The 18,286-nt window shown below is 36.0% G+C and overlaps 1 protein-coding gene across 1 annotated transcript in view; it reads right to left on the bottom strand.

The window, feature by feature from the left end:
• Positions 1-18,286, bottom strand: part of r (carbamoyl-phosphate synthetase 2, aspartate transcarbamylase, and dihydroorotase rudimentary) — a 489,668-nt gene that overhangs the window by 145,279 nt on the left and 326,103 nt on the right. Inside the window, exons 25-26 of the mRNA XM_090390424.1 lie at positions 16,787-16,891; positions 1,786-2,031 (exon numbers count right to left, since the gene is read on the bottom strand). Coding sequence (XP_090246550.1) covers positions 1,786-2,031; positions 16,787-16,891 — 351 coding nt within the window. The remainder of the gene's footprint in view (positions 1-1,785; positions 2,032-16,786; positions 16,892-18,286) is intronic.

Below are 18,286 nucleotides of genomic sequence, written 5' to 3'. Positions count from 1 at the left end.
AAAAGAATGACAATGGTTATTTTCTGTGCCATATGCCCCCCCCCCCCAAACAAACATCCAGTGAAGCATATGCAGTGGACAAATTGTACATAGAATACATTAACGACCACTCAGAGATCCATCTATTAATTGGTGGTTTTAATCCTTTATCTCATTAAAAACTGTAATCATATGACTAACAAAGTTAGAGGCACTGCTAATTCTTTTGGCACCCTTCTTGATATTCCATCCAGCCCCACAACTGTATCTGAATCAAGTTCTTGCAATAGATTTAATATCTACAGTTCATCTGCCTCTGTCTTTTCATTTAGTTCCACTTCAGCACTCAGAAAATAGGTCTGCTTGGAATGTATACCCTGCTTAAGTGATTAAAAAAACCCCAGAAAACATTTGACACTTTCTACATTCACTACAGGGAAAAAAAATTCTTCTGAATTTTTTCTTTTTCCTGGTATCGGATCTGGATATATATATATATATTATTTTTTAGGAACTTGTGTAGCTCAGTGGACGTGGCATTTGCATACCACAGTGCTTGACCACATGAAGGAAGACTTGCTTTCGAATCTAGTCGGTGACTAGAGGAAATTTTCCAAGCCTTTTAGTCGATCTCTGGCATGGGCAAGAGGGTTTTTTTCTTCCGAAAACTCGAGTTTTTTGTCCTATAAACTCAAGAAAATTGACTGTAGAATCCACATTATTCCAGACATTAAATATATTGTGTAGGGACCATGAGATGGCAGCACTTGTTGAGCTGTCTCTCTTCACTGTGTGCTGCTTAATTAGTGATAGCCTTGGGCCAGCTATTTCTGATTGGGTACCAGTGGAGATTAAACTGCCCACTCAGTCTCCAAAAGTTAGATAAGGCTAAAACAGCCTTGCCTCCTCCCTATACAGGAAAAAAAAAAGGCGTTAGCTGATTTTTATATTTTTTTATGCAGCTCTTGCCTTCAAAGTATTATTCATTCATTTAACTCCCATTTGATTTATTCTCTTAATACTGGTATACTTATGGCTTCCTTCAGACATTCTCTGATCACTTTGCATGCACTGCTGATCCATCTGCCAAAGCATTGCTTCTAGATGTGCTATGATAATCACATGCCTTGTATATACAAGGGGGGAGGGTCTGGAAAGTTCTGATAAACACATAGAACAAAAACGATATTAAAGCAACCGACATATAATCATAAGAAAGAACATATCTTAAAATCTTTTAACTCCCATGTTTCAAATTTTAATAATTTGTTCTTTTTCTTTTAGGAAATATAAGAAGACATAAAATTAATTAATTTTTGTTCTGGTTGTTTATCAGAATCTTCCAGTCCCTCCTCATATATATACATTTTTATTCATGATTTGGCAACCTGAAAGTGAGCCCCTGCATGAAACCTTTCTTCAATGTGAAGCAAAATAGCTACTCATTTATACACATTTCTTGAGATGCTATTCTTCTTTTAGGCCCTTTGTTATAATCATTTTTTCATTATAGACAGGCATTCATTCATCTTCCTTCATATGAATGCTATTGAGTAATTGTCTCTGCCTAGTCACTTTTCATCTGTGCAATATGCCACCCATTTTCATTTTAATTTCTTCTCCAATATATATATATTAAAAAAAAAAACTGTTTATTCGATTATGATCAATAATAATTACTGGCCATATCTCTGATCCATAAGTCATAACTAAGATTATACACTGGTTGAGATATTATTAGTGCCACAATGAGTCTAGACTCCATGGTGGCCCAATGATAAATCATAAAGTTACCTCAACACTTACCTCAACTAAGAGTTTTGCACATTTAACATCCGTCATTAAAGGAACAGCATAGTCAACAGCCATTCTTCTTGTCTGATAACCCTGTGTGAGAAAAGATGAAACTCGACAAGCACCACTACTATGCATTGGGAGATTTATCACCAAATCAAATTGCTTTTGAGCCAGATAATCAGCTATATGACGAAGCTGGCCTTTAGTTGTACTCTGCTGACCAATATCTCCAAATGGCCACTCTACAGCCTCAATCTTAAAAAAAAAATAAAAATAAAAATAAAAAAAATTAATTCTTAAGATATGAAAATGAAGTGAACTTGAACAACTAATTGGTTACATTAATGATGAATTTAATCAACACAGAAAAATATAAGTAATACTAATAATATAATAAATCAAAGTCGAGGAAGTTTCATAGGTGAACTATTGAGTGCAAACTATACGAATATTATTGAATAAAACGTGACAGTTTGAAAACAAACACCAAATGTTAAGGAGCCAGCAGCAAAATTGTTTACCAAGGCAGATAAATGGAATTTCACAATAGACTTAAGTCCTTAAAAAGAACTGTATCATAAGTCAATATGTGCCATTAGAGAATACAGGATATATGAGAAAGCTAAGTTTTTAGTATATCCGATCCACACACACACACACACACACGAAAGGCCACAAGCCCCGATAGCACGTTATTGTGTGTGGGCAAGAGGAATAGAAGAAAGGAGGAATCTATTCACATTTTACTTGAACAGCTGAGAGTTGTAATCTTTGGGGGAAAATAGAGTGGAGGTGGGGGTAGGGGGGAGACTGTTCCATAGGGCAGAAGTAGTTGGAATGAAAGAGGAGGAAGTGAAGATGACTCGGTGAATTTCAAGATAGACTGTAAAAAGGTGATGGTTATCAGTGGGTCTTGTTTTAATGATTTTAGAGGAGAGTGGAGGAATAACAGTGACCAATTCAGGAGAGCACTGTCCATGAAAGTAAAGGTAGAAGAGGCACAAGGCAGAGATTGAAAATCAGTGAAAGAGGAATTGAAGTGGGGAGGGGGGGGGATATGTGAGAGAGGGAGCAGGATTGCATTCTTTTGGATTGAATCAAGCAATCTTAGAGAGGATTTTGGTGCACAACCCCAATATGAAGCAGTATTCCATGGATGGCAGATTTTGTGCTTTGTATAGAGTTAGCAGCCGTAAAGGCTATACCAACTTTTTTGGCAGCTGCAGAAGCTCTAGTTGAAATGGCAGGAAAGATAGCATGTGAGGTCAGTCCATAAAGAGAAATCTGATCGTGTTTGAATATCTTAGTATTACTGAAGGTAAGCGTGTGTGTGTGTGTGGGGGGGGGGGGTTGTGAGCTCTTTCGCCCCCCCCCCTGTGAGAGAACAGACAGGACTGACTTGGGTGGCACTGAAGTTTACAAGGTTGTCACTGCCCTACTAAAATATAGTTAGAAGATCTGAGTTCAGGTCACTGGTTGTGGGAGAACTTGAGGATTCTAATACTTGAGCACTACAAAGTTTGTCAAATGAAAAGGAGGAATGGAGTGCACTGTCATCAGCAAAAATATGGATAGGACTGGAAGTCTGTGAGAGCAGGTCATTTATATACAAGAGGAAGAGAGTGGGTGAAAGAACAGAACCCAGGTATACTCCTGCATTGGTAGAGAAATCTGTTCACCACAACACCTAGTGAGTGATCAGTGAGAAATTAGCAATTCAGTTGCAGTAGAAGGCAGATCAGTTTGTTAAGTATACCCTTGCACCAAACCCAATCAAATGCCTTTGAAATGTTGAGGGCAACCATGTGGGTTTCTCCAAATTTTTCCATGGTTTGAGTCCAGAGGTGGGTGGTGAAAGCAAGGAGATCAGCTATAGATCGCAAATGGTGGAATCCATACTGCTGTCACTAATTAGTTGGTGTGTTTCTAGGTTCAAGAGTTGGTTGTTGATAACCTTCTCAATAATTTAGAGAGAACAGAAGTGGGAACAATTGGATGATAGTTCATTGGTTAATTTTTAACACCTTTCTTTGGATGGGCTGGATGTGGATCTGTTTCCATGTTGTAGGGTAGATGCTAGTTGAATAGGATAGATAAGAGGAGATACAGGATAGGTGTTAGTTGTTAGCTCTGGGGCAGAATTTTTTTAATACAATAGGTGGGATACCATCGGAATCAGATGCTTTGTTTGTGTTCAGGTTATTAAGGGTTAGTCTGATTTCTTTTTGTTGGAAGACTATGGGTGACAGGAAGAGAGCCATTCTTGGTAGAGTGGAGGGAACTTCTCCCAAGGTCATCAATGCAGGAATCGGAAAAGAAGAGTGATGCCAGTAAGTTGGCCTTTTCTTTAGGTGAGAAGTACAGTACCATCCAGATGTGAAAGTGGTGGAAACCTGGGTGAGCAGAAGTTGTGACTAATGGCCTTGGCAAGGGACCAGAAAGAGCCATTGCCATTTGAGCAGGAGGTGACTTTGCAGCATTTGGCCCTTTTAAAGTCTGACTTGGACTTGGTGATGATCCTTTTACAACTGTTGTTGTGGGCTGCAGTATACGCAGAGTGAGCAGCTGGCTGAAGTTTTTCTTACGATATTTGTGGTAAGCAGAGGTTTTTCCTTTACAGCATAGGCACACTTTTTTGAGAACACACTTGGATAGTGGCTGAGAATTTGGAATGGAATAAGGAATGAAAGTCGTCTAGTGTGAGGATAATTTCTGTTATGGTCAGAGCAGGCATCTGAATCAGAAGAACCAAAGGTGTAAAAATAGCTAAAGAAAAATCATGGGAAGAAACTGATTTGCACAGGTCTAGCTTCCACTGATGAGGTCTCATTCTTCTCACTCCTCAACCTATTGGTTGCAGGGTAGAATGTCACTCATGTATTGGTTTCTTGGTCTTCCTCTGCCAGATCTTTTCTCATTCATTCTCTTAGTTTGTAGACCAGTCTGAGTGTCTTAATAGGTGTCCTATCATGCTATTTCTTCTTTTTTCTAGCATATGTAATGCCTTTTTTTTTTTTTTAAATTCTACCTTTCTTAATACTTTATTTTTAACACTCTTTCTGTCCATGCAATCTTCAGCAATAGCACCAACACCACATCTCAAATGCTAGAAGTCTTGATTTGTCTCTCTGTCTTTTTTTTTTTTTTTACAGCCCATATCTTTGATCTGTAGAGGGGCAACACTCCAGACAGTTTTTAATAGTACTTCTTTATTCTCAATGACATACACTTTAATGTTAATAGTGTTCTTTTCTTGTTAAATGCCTTTTATCATCATATTCCTGCCATGTACCTTCAAGGGGGGTACAGGATATGATAGTACTACATGAAAAATTTACATCATTACTAACTTCCTATCTACAATTTTCCTCCAAATCAGTCTGTTACTTATCAAGACTCCAATATTATCACATCTTATATTTGTATCGCCTAAGGCACATTGTACCATATCAACCCACCTATATCTTGGTCTTCATCTGGGTCGTTTTCCTGCCAACCTGGCAGAGAACACTTGTTTTGCTAATCTTTCCTCGCCCATTCTGTTTAAGTGACCATACGACCTGAGATTAACTCTGCTAACACACTCCTGGATGCCGACAATGTCAAGTTCTTTCCTAATATCCTCGTTTTTAATATGATATTGCCATTGATTCCATCTGTTCACTCCTCTAATCTTTCTCAGGACTCTCATATCTGCGGTCTCTAGTCTTTGGTCAAGTGTTTTACTTCTGACCAAGCTCTCATATCCATAAGTTAAAACTGGTTTGAACACTGTTTTGCATACAGCTAATTTAGTATTCTGACTAATTTCTGTCTTATTCCATATGAATTTATTCAATTGACTTCCTACATACCAGCTTTGTTGATTCTGTTGTATATTTGTATATTTAATTTACCATCTTCACTAAAAATCATGCCTAAGTAGCTGAAATGTTTTACTTCTTCCACAGGTTCCCTGTTCACAACCAGTTGACATTTTCAACAATTCTACCTATTTTCATTGTCTTTGTCTTTTTAATGCTGACCTTCATACCATATCTATTACAACAGTTATTCAATTTAGTCAGGGAATCTTGCAAACTTGTAGCGAATTTATTCAGAAGTATAACATCATCCGCATAAAGCAAAGAGCTGACATTAACATCTCCAATTCTGATATCATGTTTAATACCACTTTCCTTCATAATGTGATCCATATAGATAATGAATAACAGAGGGGATAATGTACATCCTTGTTTCACACCAGATTTAACATTAAACCATCTTCCTGTACATCCTTCTATGAATTACAACTCAAATACAGACTAAGTATTGCTTGATATAATGCATAGTTTTTCTCTTGGCACCTTGTCATATGGCTTTTCTAGATCGACAAAACTTAAATACAGATCTTTGTTACATTCCATGATTTCTCGACTATTTGTCGTAAAGTGAAGATCTGATCCTGACAGCCTGAATCCAGCTTGTTCTTCACCAAGCTTTTCTTCCACAATTCTTCTCAACCGTTTCTCAAGTATACTTGCATAGATCTTCCCAAGAACACTCAGTAGGGAAATACCTCTGTAATTCTCACATTCAGTTTTATTTCCCTTTTTATATATGGGCACTATTAGAGCCCTACTCCAATCATCGGGAATTCGTCCCTCTGTCCAGGCTGTCTGAATTATGCAGTGCAGTCACTGTAAGACTTTTATACCACCATACTTCAGCATTTCTGGTTGAATATCATCTACTCCTGCTGCCTTTCCACATTTCAAGCCTTTGATGGCTTTTTCTACTTCAAGTATGGATATGTATTCCCTACTGTATGCCTGGTCAGTGTTTTTTACCAGTGTGCTGTCATCACTGCTTGTTTCATTTAACAGTTTTTCAAAGTAATTACCCCATACTTCAAGGATATCTTTTTCTCATGTTTTCATATCACCTTTATCATTTCTAACTCCTTTTACAGCACTCTTTCCTCCATTTCTAAGCTTCTTCAACAACCTCCAGAATATCTTACCACCTTCTTGAAATTTATTTTCTATGTTCTTGCCAAAGTCCTCCCATGACTTTTGTTTAGCTAGTTTTACACAATGTTTAGCTTTCTTACATTTGTCTCTGTATTCTCTAAGAGCAAAAGCTGACTTATTTGCCAGGAACTTTTGATATGATTTCTTCTTTTCCATCACTGCCTCTTTATCTTCCTGTGTCCACTGGAGTCCTGATTTTTCTATCCTTGCTGACAACCTCTCAACATGCCTCTCTAGCTGAATCAATCAGGGCTTTCTTCAAGGCTTGCCACTGAATCTCCAAGGTTTGGTTTTCATTTCATTTTTTCATTTTTTCTTCAATAATCTTTGTGTATTTTAGTCTACAGTTCACATCTGAGAACTACTCAACTTTTATTCGCTTTAAAACTTTTTTACATGTTATTCTTTTCAATATGAAATTCAATTTTATCCTGCTCAAGACTAAATAATGATCACTTCCAATTTCAAATCCTCTGTATATTCTGGTGTCCTGAACCAGGCAGAAAAACATCACTATCAACAATAATACAGTCAATGAGACTTTTATTTCTTGCCTCTTCTCTCCATGTGAATTTGTGCACATTTTTATGTTGGAACATGGTGTTAGTAATAACCAGTCCATGTCCTGAGAAGAAATCCAACAGATATTTGCTATTATTATTAGCTTTGCTCTTTTTTCCAAATTTTCCCAAAATATTTTTGTGTATGTCTCACAATCATTTCCTGCTCTACTATTTAGATCCCCAACAAGGACCAACTTTTCCTTTTTCATTGTGTCAGTTGCTTTTTCTAAAGCCTCAAAAAATTCCTCCACTTCTACCTTAGTAGAGCCTTCTGTGGGAGCATAGGCACAAATAAGTCTCATTGTCCAGTTCCCCATTCTCATATTTGCCCACATCACTCTACTTGAGACTGCCTGCCATTCAAGAATATTAGCCTCGTATTTTGTGTTGAATACTATGGCTACTCCTTTTCCTTGATTGTCATTGCCTGAATATAACATTTTGTATTTATTGCTCAGAAAGATCTCACCAGTTTTTGTCTTTTTTGTTTCAGTCACTCCTATTATGTCGATCTGGTACTTATCTAATTCCTCAGTTAGCTCCATTTCTTTGCCATTCAGACTTCTTATGTTGATAGTACCGATCTTTAACTCTGGTGATGTTGAGTTGCGGTGTTTTCAGATTTGTTCCAGTAACTGACTTTTTGCTGTTTGCCCTGGTTTCCTGGCAAAAACAACAGGGACCTTGTTTAACTGGGCGACGCCCCAGCCGGCATGAAATTCTGTCATGCTGTACCATCATTTGATATTTTGGTTTAAGCTAATAGGAATACAATTTGGTCAGCTAAATCCCAAATTGCCAGCCCATCCTCGTTCATTCAGTATCCAGGTAGATACCCAACAGGGTGCATCACGAGAAGGTGAGGATTGGACATTAGGTCAGAAGCCCTGGTCAGTTCTCCACATTCCTTTAAAGGCAATGTGGAGGTCTCCTCTCAGTTATACAGTTTTGACCCTTAAGCACCCCTTTTATGCCTGTGCTTCCACTTCTCCCATCTATTGTGACATTTATGATTTGCTCTCCTTTGCTGGTACATTTCATTACTTTTGTATTTTTCTCACTGATTTTCAACTTGCATTTATGAGTTTATTCATCTCTGCAAGGGATTCTTGTAGTTATTTTTCATTTTCTGCTATTAATGCTATGTCATCTACAAATCTTATTTTATTATAAAGCCTGCCATTGATCTTTTCTTTGAATTCCTTCAGAGTGTCTTTGATGTAAATATTAAAAAATAATGGTAAGAGTACACCCCCCCCCCTTGTCTAATGGTCTTTCTTATTTTAGCTTCTTTTCCCTGTTTTTCTATGACTGCAGTTTGTTTTTTATATAGCTGATAAAGTCTTTTGTCATTGTAATTTATCTTCAGATTTTTTGAAGGCCTTGAACATGATAATCCAGGAAGGATATGGCAAATGCAATCAAAAAACAGAAAAGAAAAGAGATGCGATGCTCATAGGAACAGATGGTTTAAGGAGTGATAAATATAATATGAAAGAGGATATTAAAGGAATCTTGGAAGAAGCAAAAGACTGAAAAGTTTAGTTTATTACCAAGACATGAATAATATTACAGAGTTAAGGAGGACAAATGATTCGATGCCCAAGCTGCAATAGAAGAAATGGTACGAGTTTTTGGATGTGTGTGTGTGTAGTGGGTTTGATGGTGGAAAAGACTGCATAAGAAGGATGGCCTGCAAATGGATTTGGCATCAGGGGACTGGAAACATTTACTAGGAGACTTAATTTAGAGAGTCAGATGAACTAGATTATCCTAGGAGGAATGGAAAAGCTTTGTTCAGCAAAGGTGTGTTAAACATGAAATGATATGAATGTCAGTGAGCATGGTTATTAATCTGGTGAAGGGACAGGTATGCTTTGAATTAGGAGTTTTTGGGTGTGTTTGTGTGGAAAAGAGAAGGTTGCACAACTAGGGTGTAGAAGCAAGCATAAAAAGGAAGTTTTCCTTCCTTTTTATGCTTGCTTTGGTGAATATGTTGTGGTCTAAGGTGACTGTATGGTGAATTTTTATGCAATTTGGTAAAAAGTAGTAGGATGAAAGAAACATCCCCCCAAAAAGTTGTAAATAAATAGTTTAATTCAGAAACAAATGTGTACATAAAAATAATGGTCAAAAACAGGTCAAAATGAGATTGTCAAAAAACATTTCAATAACGAATGCAGACACCTTCTACAGCAATACAGTGCTTACAGTGATATGCTGGTTATAATGGTGTACATGAGCTCAGATGGTAATAACTGTTGCTCTTGCAAATTTCTCCTAAATCCCTCAAGGTTTGGGGGGGGGGGGTTAAGAGAGCAGCAACATGCCTACCTAGATATTTCCAGACAGGCTCAATAGGATTAAGATCAGGAGACCCAGCTGGCCATTCCATACTTATGAATCTCTTCTTGAAGATATTAGTCGATGAGCTTTGCTCAATGAGGGTGAGGATTATCACCTTATAGGATAAATATCTCCCCTATCACACCTGCATATGGATGAACCTAGAGGTTTAGTACCTGTTCTTTATAAGCTGCATCACTAAGAGAACATGTACAGGTTGGTATTCCACCCAACAAGATGCCTCCCAAAACATCAACATTACCTCCACCATAAGTTTCCCTTTCATGGTAATTAGAGGGATGATAATGTATCCCTGGTTCTCTCTAGATCAGAGCATCCCTAGTATCAGCTTTGTAGAGAAAATCAGGCCTACTTGTATGCAAACAACCCTGACCCCCTATTGGTATTGGGTCTAGTTGAAGTGAAGCATGGTCCATTTTAAACATTTTCTCTGTGACATGAAGAAACAGGAATGTAGACTACAAGTTACCCAGCATACAGACCACCTTCATGAAGCCTTCTGTGCACAGCAGAAGCAGATACCAATGTTCCTGTAGCCAACGTGAAGTAAGATCATAGCTAATTTGGGATAGCGCTCCCTGTTTCAGCAAGCAGATGAGATATTGGCCTCTTCAGTAGATGTAGCCTGTGGCTTCTCTTCACTCCATCTCCAGAATGTTGTTTGTGCAGTCGAAATTGGTTCCACGGTCTGTGAGTTACAGAATGACTCCCATGCAACCATTTGGCTCCTCCACTTGACTTTGGCCAGTCCCTAGTCTTATGATGGCTTGCTACCTGAATTTGGTTAAAAGATATCTTGCAGCTATATCAAGAATTTTGCTATCACAGAATATCTTGTTCTCACTTCAGACAAGAAATGGAAAGCCACTTCAAAATGACTGCCTACTTTTATGTCATGAACCATTTGCATATACCTATGACAACCACTCATTGTATATGATAACCAGACTCAGCATTACTTTTTACATATTTTTTTTTCCTGCTGTTCTCCAAGTTATTATTGCAACTTTTCTCTTTGTTTCTTAATTTGTGGAAACCAGTATACATGGATATTCCAATGAAGGAAGATCACAAGCTAAACCAGAAAGCTGAAAATTACAAACTCAGGAAAATCCTCCATGGTATCATTTTCTGAGGGGGGGGGGGGAAGGATATCAGCATGGCAATATAGTTGCATTTAGTTTATATTCAGTAGACATCCATTAGGATTGGCAACTAATGCACTCCATTGAGAAGCACACATGATCCTAAAAGTTCAGGTATGCTGGAGTAAATAGTGAACCGTTCCCACAAGTTGGCATATTCTGGACAGACCAATAGATCAATCACCATCCGTTTAGATGAACACAAAATATACATTGGCAATCGTGACTATGGTATCTGGTCTTGCAGATCATGTTGGATACCACTCACAGGATCTTCTGGCAGAAAATCACCATGCTCCACAGTAAATTAACAATTTATTACATTGTTATAAAGTTGGAATCTGCAGCAACACTCAGAAATCAATCGAATTTAAATAAATAAAGATGCAAGAAACTTCAGAAAATTTGGGAAACATTAATCATTAGAGGTACCAATTTATATCCTAAGCCTCCTACAAATGCCCATAAAAGGTGCACCACCTAGACAGGACTTCAGAGTCATATCCATGTTTCATTTAGTATTTGCTGCTTCTATGTGCGTGCATACATGTTATAAGTGTTACTTGTACTCAGTGAAGATGTCCAGTGACTAAGACAAAATATTGAAAGCATTAAAAAAGTTTTTGATCTTTTCTTAGTGCTGTCAATACTTCATTAAACTTCTAACATGATGTCATCCCAGGACTTGAGTCTTAACACACATATAATCTGAAATTATTGGATGGATTTTGTTCAGTTTTTATTGTTTGTATTTCTATTCCATCCTTCAACCTTTGGCATGCATGGAAGTAGGCTAGATGGCCTCCTTCACAGTTAAATATGTTTCAGTTTCTTTGCAGAGCATTTTATTATTATGCTCTTTACCATCACAAGAGGCACAAATGGTATATCTCTGGGCATGCACATATTTCTTATTTTAAAGCAACTTAGTGGACTACAGATGTAAAGCCAACAGGAAAGTTGAGTATCCTGCTTTTTGCAATGTTGGGAGGGGGTTGGGTGTATCAGAATTAAAGATGATATTCGAGGTTAGAACCATCTGGAAAAAAATCAATTAAATCTCATTCTGATATCCTGCTCCTGGAATACGAGTGTTTTCTGAAGTGTTACTGCAAATGGTATCCTTCTCCCCCTTCCCTCCAGTGATGTTGCTTGCATTAATTATTCTCAGTGTTGCTAACATATTTCAACAACATTTTCTGCACTGGCTTTTCACCTGTCACTGGGATGGTAAGAAACACTGTATATTTATGCATGCCATGCACTGTCAGATTCTTTTACTATTTCTGTTACCATCATTTTTATTTCTGATAACAGAAATAAAAATGGAAAAATCTGAGGAATGATTCTTGCTGAAAGAGATTTTTTGGTTTGGCCCAGAGATCTCCACATGGATGCCCTCTACCCAGTAATAGATGCAATCAGAAATGCTTAGGTTAGACAGGACACTATACCAAACTGCAACAAGCCTTGGGCACTTGGAGGACTACCGTAACACCATTGACCCTGACATTCAAGTCCACTGGGTGAGTGATCATGGCTAGGTCATCCAGGACTGCTTGTCTTGGATGTGTGTATGGTGTACCAGGACCCTTTTTTCTGGATGACCAATGGTTGCATCCCACAGCAGCAGATAATTTGATCCCAGCGATGATAGTCTAAAAGACAGGATGTGATGTTGATATGCTTGTACTGTAGGACTGAAGAATGGAAGACTCAAGTTGAAAATGGTAAATTTATGTACTTTGGCCATAGAAGATTGAACAAGAAGGAAGGGGGTAAGAATTGGAGATATTGGTGGATATGTAGCTAAGTTCAGGGGAAACAGTGAAGAGCTGTATAGGTTACTCAGAAAATTGCTACTGTAATGCAAAGGAACATGACAAGTATAGATAAAGAGGTGATAGTTCCATTATCATCAATGCAAAATTAAATTTCTATGTACAGAGTGAGCCAGATAGTTAAGTGGCAATTAGTAAACAGAGAGAAAATGCAAAGGCAAACAAGTGAAATTGACTCAGAACACTGTGGAGAGCATTAAAGGAATGTGGTATGCAGAGTTGGTAGATAAGAGGAGCTTATCAGATAAATATAGGGAAATTATTACAAACAACAATAGGTGGCAGGAGAATAAGTGAATAAATGGAATGTATTACCAGAGTGGTTAGTGAATGTGTCTGTCCACACTGAATGGTTCCAGGGAAAAGTATGATAAATATTGTGATGTGTGTGTCCCTCTGCAGTTATCTACTGATTCCACGAGGACATGGAAAATAACACACTCGATATCATCATATTTCTAATATGTATTTTCAATGGATGCACAGGATAGTATGGTAGTACTAAGTGAAAAATTTACATACTACTACCACCCTTGTATCGACAATTTTCCTCTGAATTAGTATGCTATTTCTCAAGACTCCAATACCGTATATCTTATATTTCAATCTTCTAAGACACAACAGAAATTCACCTAGACCTTTGTCTCTCTGGATCTTTTTTCTGGCCATTCTGGCATCAAGCATCTGTTTTGTCAACTTTTCTTTTCTCATTCTATTCAAGTGACCATACCACCTTAGATTAACTCTACTCATATATTCCTAAATGATAACAATCATAGATTCCTTGCTAATATCTTCATTTTTAATAGGATTCTGCTACAGATGTAATCTGTACACTTTCCTAATTTTTTTTAAACTTTCATATCTATGGTCTAGTCTTTGATCAACTGTCATTTCAAATTCAGCTCTCAGATCCATAGATTAATACTAGCTTAGGCACTGTCCAGTCTATAATTTAATATTTTGACTAGTTTCCCTCTCTTACTCTATATAAATTTATTCGGTTCCCTCAAATTCGCTTTGGTTAATCTGTTGTCTATTTTTACTTAAAACTGTGCCTAAATAACAAATGTTTTTCTTGTTCTATAAGCATATATACCTGATGTTTTTAGTGTTCCAGTCTATTTCATTGCTGAGTTTCATTCCAAATTTGTTACAGCAGTTATTCAGTTTAAAGAATCCTGCAGACTTGCACTGTATTTATTTCACAGTGATATCATTTTGCATAAAGTAAGAAGCTAAGATTAGCATCCCTACTGTTGATATTGGGGTGAATGGCATTTTCCTTCATTATTGTGACAAATATGACAGTGAATAAGAGCTTTACCTTTGTCTTACATCTGAACTGACATCATTAGCCTACTTAATTATCAGGATATCACCTACTTAATTTTAACTGTTGATGTATAACTTAGGTAGGCTATGTACCTCTGTTTGAATATAAACATCGTGTTCTGAACAACTTTCCTCTTGGCACCATGTTATATACTATTCCAGATCTACAAAACTTAAATACAGAACCTTGTTATACTATCATTATTTCTAAACTATTTCTCTACAGAAAAATTTGATCTTGACACCTTTGGCTTGAACTCAGCCTGTTGTTCTTCCCTAAGTTTCTCTTCCAGTATTTTTTGTAATTCCTTCTCAAGTATAGTTGCATAAATCTAAAAACAGAATACTTGATAGGGAAATGCCTCTAATTTTTACATTTGGTTCTAATTTCCTTTTTATAGATGGAAACTCTACTCAAATCATCTGGAATTGGATCTTCCGAATTATACAATATATTCACTGCAAAATTCTTACACCTTCATATTTGTGCATTTCTGTTTCAAATAGATCTATTACTACACATACTGCCTTTTCACATGAGATTTAAGGTGGAAACACAAGGGTGTTTCCACCTTAAGAGGAATGTAATCAGAGTACACTGATATGCACTCTGCTTAATTGTTTAATATAACATTGTTTCAAAGTAATTACTCCAGACATCTGGAATCTTTTTCTTCAGTTTCATGTTGCCTTCATCATCTCAAATTCCTTTTACAGTACTCTTTCCTTCACTTTTAAGTTTTTTTTTTCAATAGTCCTCAGAACACCTTTGTGATATTCGTCATCTATATTGTTATCAAATGCTCCCTTTAACTTTGTTTAGCCTCTTTGAGAAATTCCCTTTGCTGATATTTTAAAAAATATAGACAGCCTGGTTGGCCGAGTGGTTAGCGTATCTGCTCTCCAGCCATAAGGCTGTGGGTTCGAATCCCGCCACAGGCATGGATGTTTGTAATTGTCTGTAAAAAATAGTAGTAGTGGTGGGCGGTAGATGGTGTTCATGTAGTAGGAGAAGGCAGAGAGCTGTAGAGTAGGTGCCCTCCCTCGATGAGTCCTTGGACTCCCTGGAGGTGTCAGTAATAATAATATCATGAAGGTGGCAAAATGTTCTGAGGACTATTGAAAAAGCTTAGAAGTGGAGAAAATAATCTTATAAAAGGAACTAGAGAAGATGAGGTTAACAGGAAAATAAAGAAAAAGACATTCTAGATGTCTGGAGTAATTACTTTGAAACAGTATTAAATAATCTTAGAATATATACTGAATTATTTGCTTTGATGAACTTTCTTCTTTTCAATGGCTACTTCAGAATCCACAATGGAGTTGATTATTTCTATCTTTACAAACAGATCTTCACCACAAAGATTAGTACTAGAATATAAGGTTTGATTCTTGTTTTTCGAACTTCATTTTTTCTGCAATAGTATTTTTATGCTCGAGTCTACAGTTTAACAACAAAAGCTGCTGAACTTTGATTCTTCTTAAAACTTCTGTATATATTTTTCTATTCAATATGAAATTCCTTTTAATCCTGTCTGAAACTAAAAGACACTTCCATTTCAAATCTGCTGCACTCTTTGGTCTTGAATATATCACTATCAACTATAACATAGTCAATGAGTTATTTCTGGTGTCTTTTCTCTGTGAGAATTTGTGCATATTTTTATGTTTGAACACAGTATTAATAAGAAGCAAATAATTATCGTTATTTGCTTTTTTCTCCAAATTTCCCTAACATTTCTATGGCTCATATTCAATTCCTGCTCAGATCTCCACTAAGGACCAACTTATGGCAGCTGTCTCTTCTCTAATGACCTGAAAATTCTTCCACTTCTTTAACAGAACATTCTATGTGATTATAGGCTCATAAGTCTCACTGTCCAATTCCTTATGTTTACTGACATATCAACTTAAAATGGTCTGCATTAAAGAATATTATCTTTGTGTTTAGTGTTGACTACTATAGCTCTTCTTTCCAATCCTTGAACATAACAGCTTGTAATTATTATTTAAAAGAATCCCATCTGTTTTCCTCTTTTTTTATGTTGTGATTTAGAATTTCTCTTACTGTTCCTGGTTTTATTTCTTTTCTGTGGATAGCTACTTCTTATGTTCAGAGTAGCCATCTTGAATTCTTGTTAAGTTTGTTCCAGTATCTGACCTTCTGTTCACATTGGTTCCTGACAAAATAAACTAATATGACTTAATACAGCTGTCTCTACCATAATATAGTACCTTACTCATTCTGTATCTATTTCCATAGTTAATGTATTTTTTTTCACTAAAATGAAATACTTCTTTTATAAATAGCATACCATCATATTTATGAATCTCTTTAGTTACAGATCTTTTATTTTCCCATGAGAAACACTATCCTGCTTAGAGGAATGAAGCAGCTTGGGAAAAAAAAAAAAAGGTTAATTGAGCAAGCTTCCCTAATTAAATTCTTAACATGACTTCCTAATGATCATGTAAACATTTCAAGGGGTAGAAAATAACTACTCAGCCTATAAATAAGATTATTGATTGTAAAAGCTTATGATAAAAAAATTATTAACATAAATAAAGAAATGATGTTGCATACATTAAATTTTCATATAATCTCTTTGCATGTGCAAAATTGAAACACAAAAATATATTAACCTTACATGTAAAGCACAGTAAAATAAATGTGATTTATATTAGAAAACTTTCTAAAGAAAAGCAATGAAATATAAATTAAACAAAAAAAAAAAAAAAAAACTTACATGAATGCCCTGCTCATTATAAAAGTCTGCAGTACCAATACTTGCATAGAGTTTATAATGCATCTTCTGCAGTGTTCGAACACTTTGCAGCATTTCCATTTTATGCTAAAAAAAAAAAAAATTAATACATTTCCATCAAATCTGATAGCCACAAACATCAATCAATTCGTAATCCAATTATATAAGGTTTCATTTACAAATTTATAACATTTTGAACAGTTCTTTATTTAGCTCTGCATCATTATGCATTTTCAAATCAATAAAGATAAACACGAGCCTTGTTTTATCTTGTAAGCCTATAATACTGTTGCAGTGTAGTGTGTGTGTGTGTGTGTGTGTGTGTGTGTGTGCGTGAACGTGCTAAGGATTTCTTTTTCTATTTTTATTAATTTTATACATTGTTTATTGTCATCATCATGCATATCAAGGATTTAGGCCTAACGTGGCCTGTTCTGGCATTAGAAGTCATCGTTGAATCTTTTAAGAGGATGTCCTGGTTTTCTTTTTTCCTAATGGCTTGTACTTTAAGGCTTGTTTTGGTAATCTTTCTATTTTCATTCCATTCATTTATGTTTATATTTTTTAAATTACTGATTCTTCGTTTAAGTCTTTCATAATTTCTTTGTTTCTTTTGTGATCAAATAGAGTATACTTTGCAGCTTTTCTCATAAACTTAATTTCTGCAGTTATTAATCTTTGTTTGTCTTTTTGTTTTATTGTCAAGATTTCACTTCCATACAATAAGACTGGTAGGGCTAATGTATTGTATACTTTTAGTCTGGTTTGTTTTTGAACTAAGTTTGGTTTGGTTTAAATATAGAGTTTAATTACACCTATTATTTTTAAATATTTTGCAATTTTTAGGTTTATATCTTTTTCATTTTCATATGTGATCATACATCCTAGGTAGTTAAATGAATACACATTGTTTTTTGTACTTTTATTTATAGTTTTATATAGTTTGGAAACCTTTTTCTAGACCAAATTTGGAACCTTTTTTAAGCCACTTCACGCCTCCAATAGGTGGAGTGGTAGTCTTGCACTGGTCGATAAAATTTATCTCTGACCTAAAGACAATCATAAACATCACTGCCCAAGACGGAATTTGAACCCGCAGCCTTGGTCAACCAGGTTGGCAAAAATTTGGCTAAATCCCTGTATGTTCTTCCTCAGTTTTTCTTAATCATCACAAATGCTTTAATGGAAAACTTAGTACAGAAATCGCTCTGTACTTCTCACATTATTTCCCTTTCACAATTTGGCATTATAATTAATACCTCCAATCATTTATGATTTGACCTTATTTGGATAATGCAGTGGTATACCATTGTAAAATTTTTATACTGTATTTCAACATTTAGGTTGAATATTCACTCAAGCTATCCTTCCACATTTCTGCTGGCTTTTTTCTACTTAAGTATTAAAATTTCTCATGATTTTATTTTTTCTGTATGTTTACTTTGACTGCTCTATCATCATCATCATCATCATCATCAAATT

The sequence above is a fragment of the Typopeltis vanoorti genome, chromosome 3 (assembly GCF_054136105.1).
Source record: "Typopeltis vanoorti isolate ZY-2024b chromosome 3, IOZ_Tvanoo_1.0, whole genome shotgun sequence".
In the NCBI taxonomy this organism is placed as follows: Eukaryota; Metazoa; Arthropoda; class Arachnida; order Uropygi; family Thelyphonidae; genus Typopeltis; species Typopeltis vanoorti.
Note: the sequence above shows the minus strand (reverse complement) of the source record. Positions and strands in the feature narration are given on the sequence as shown.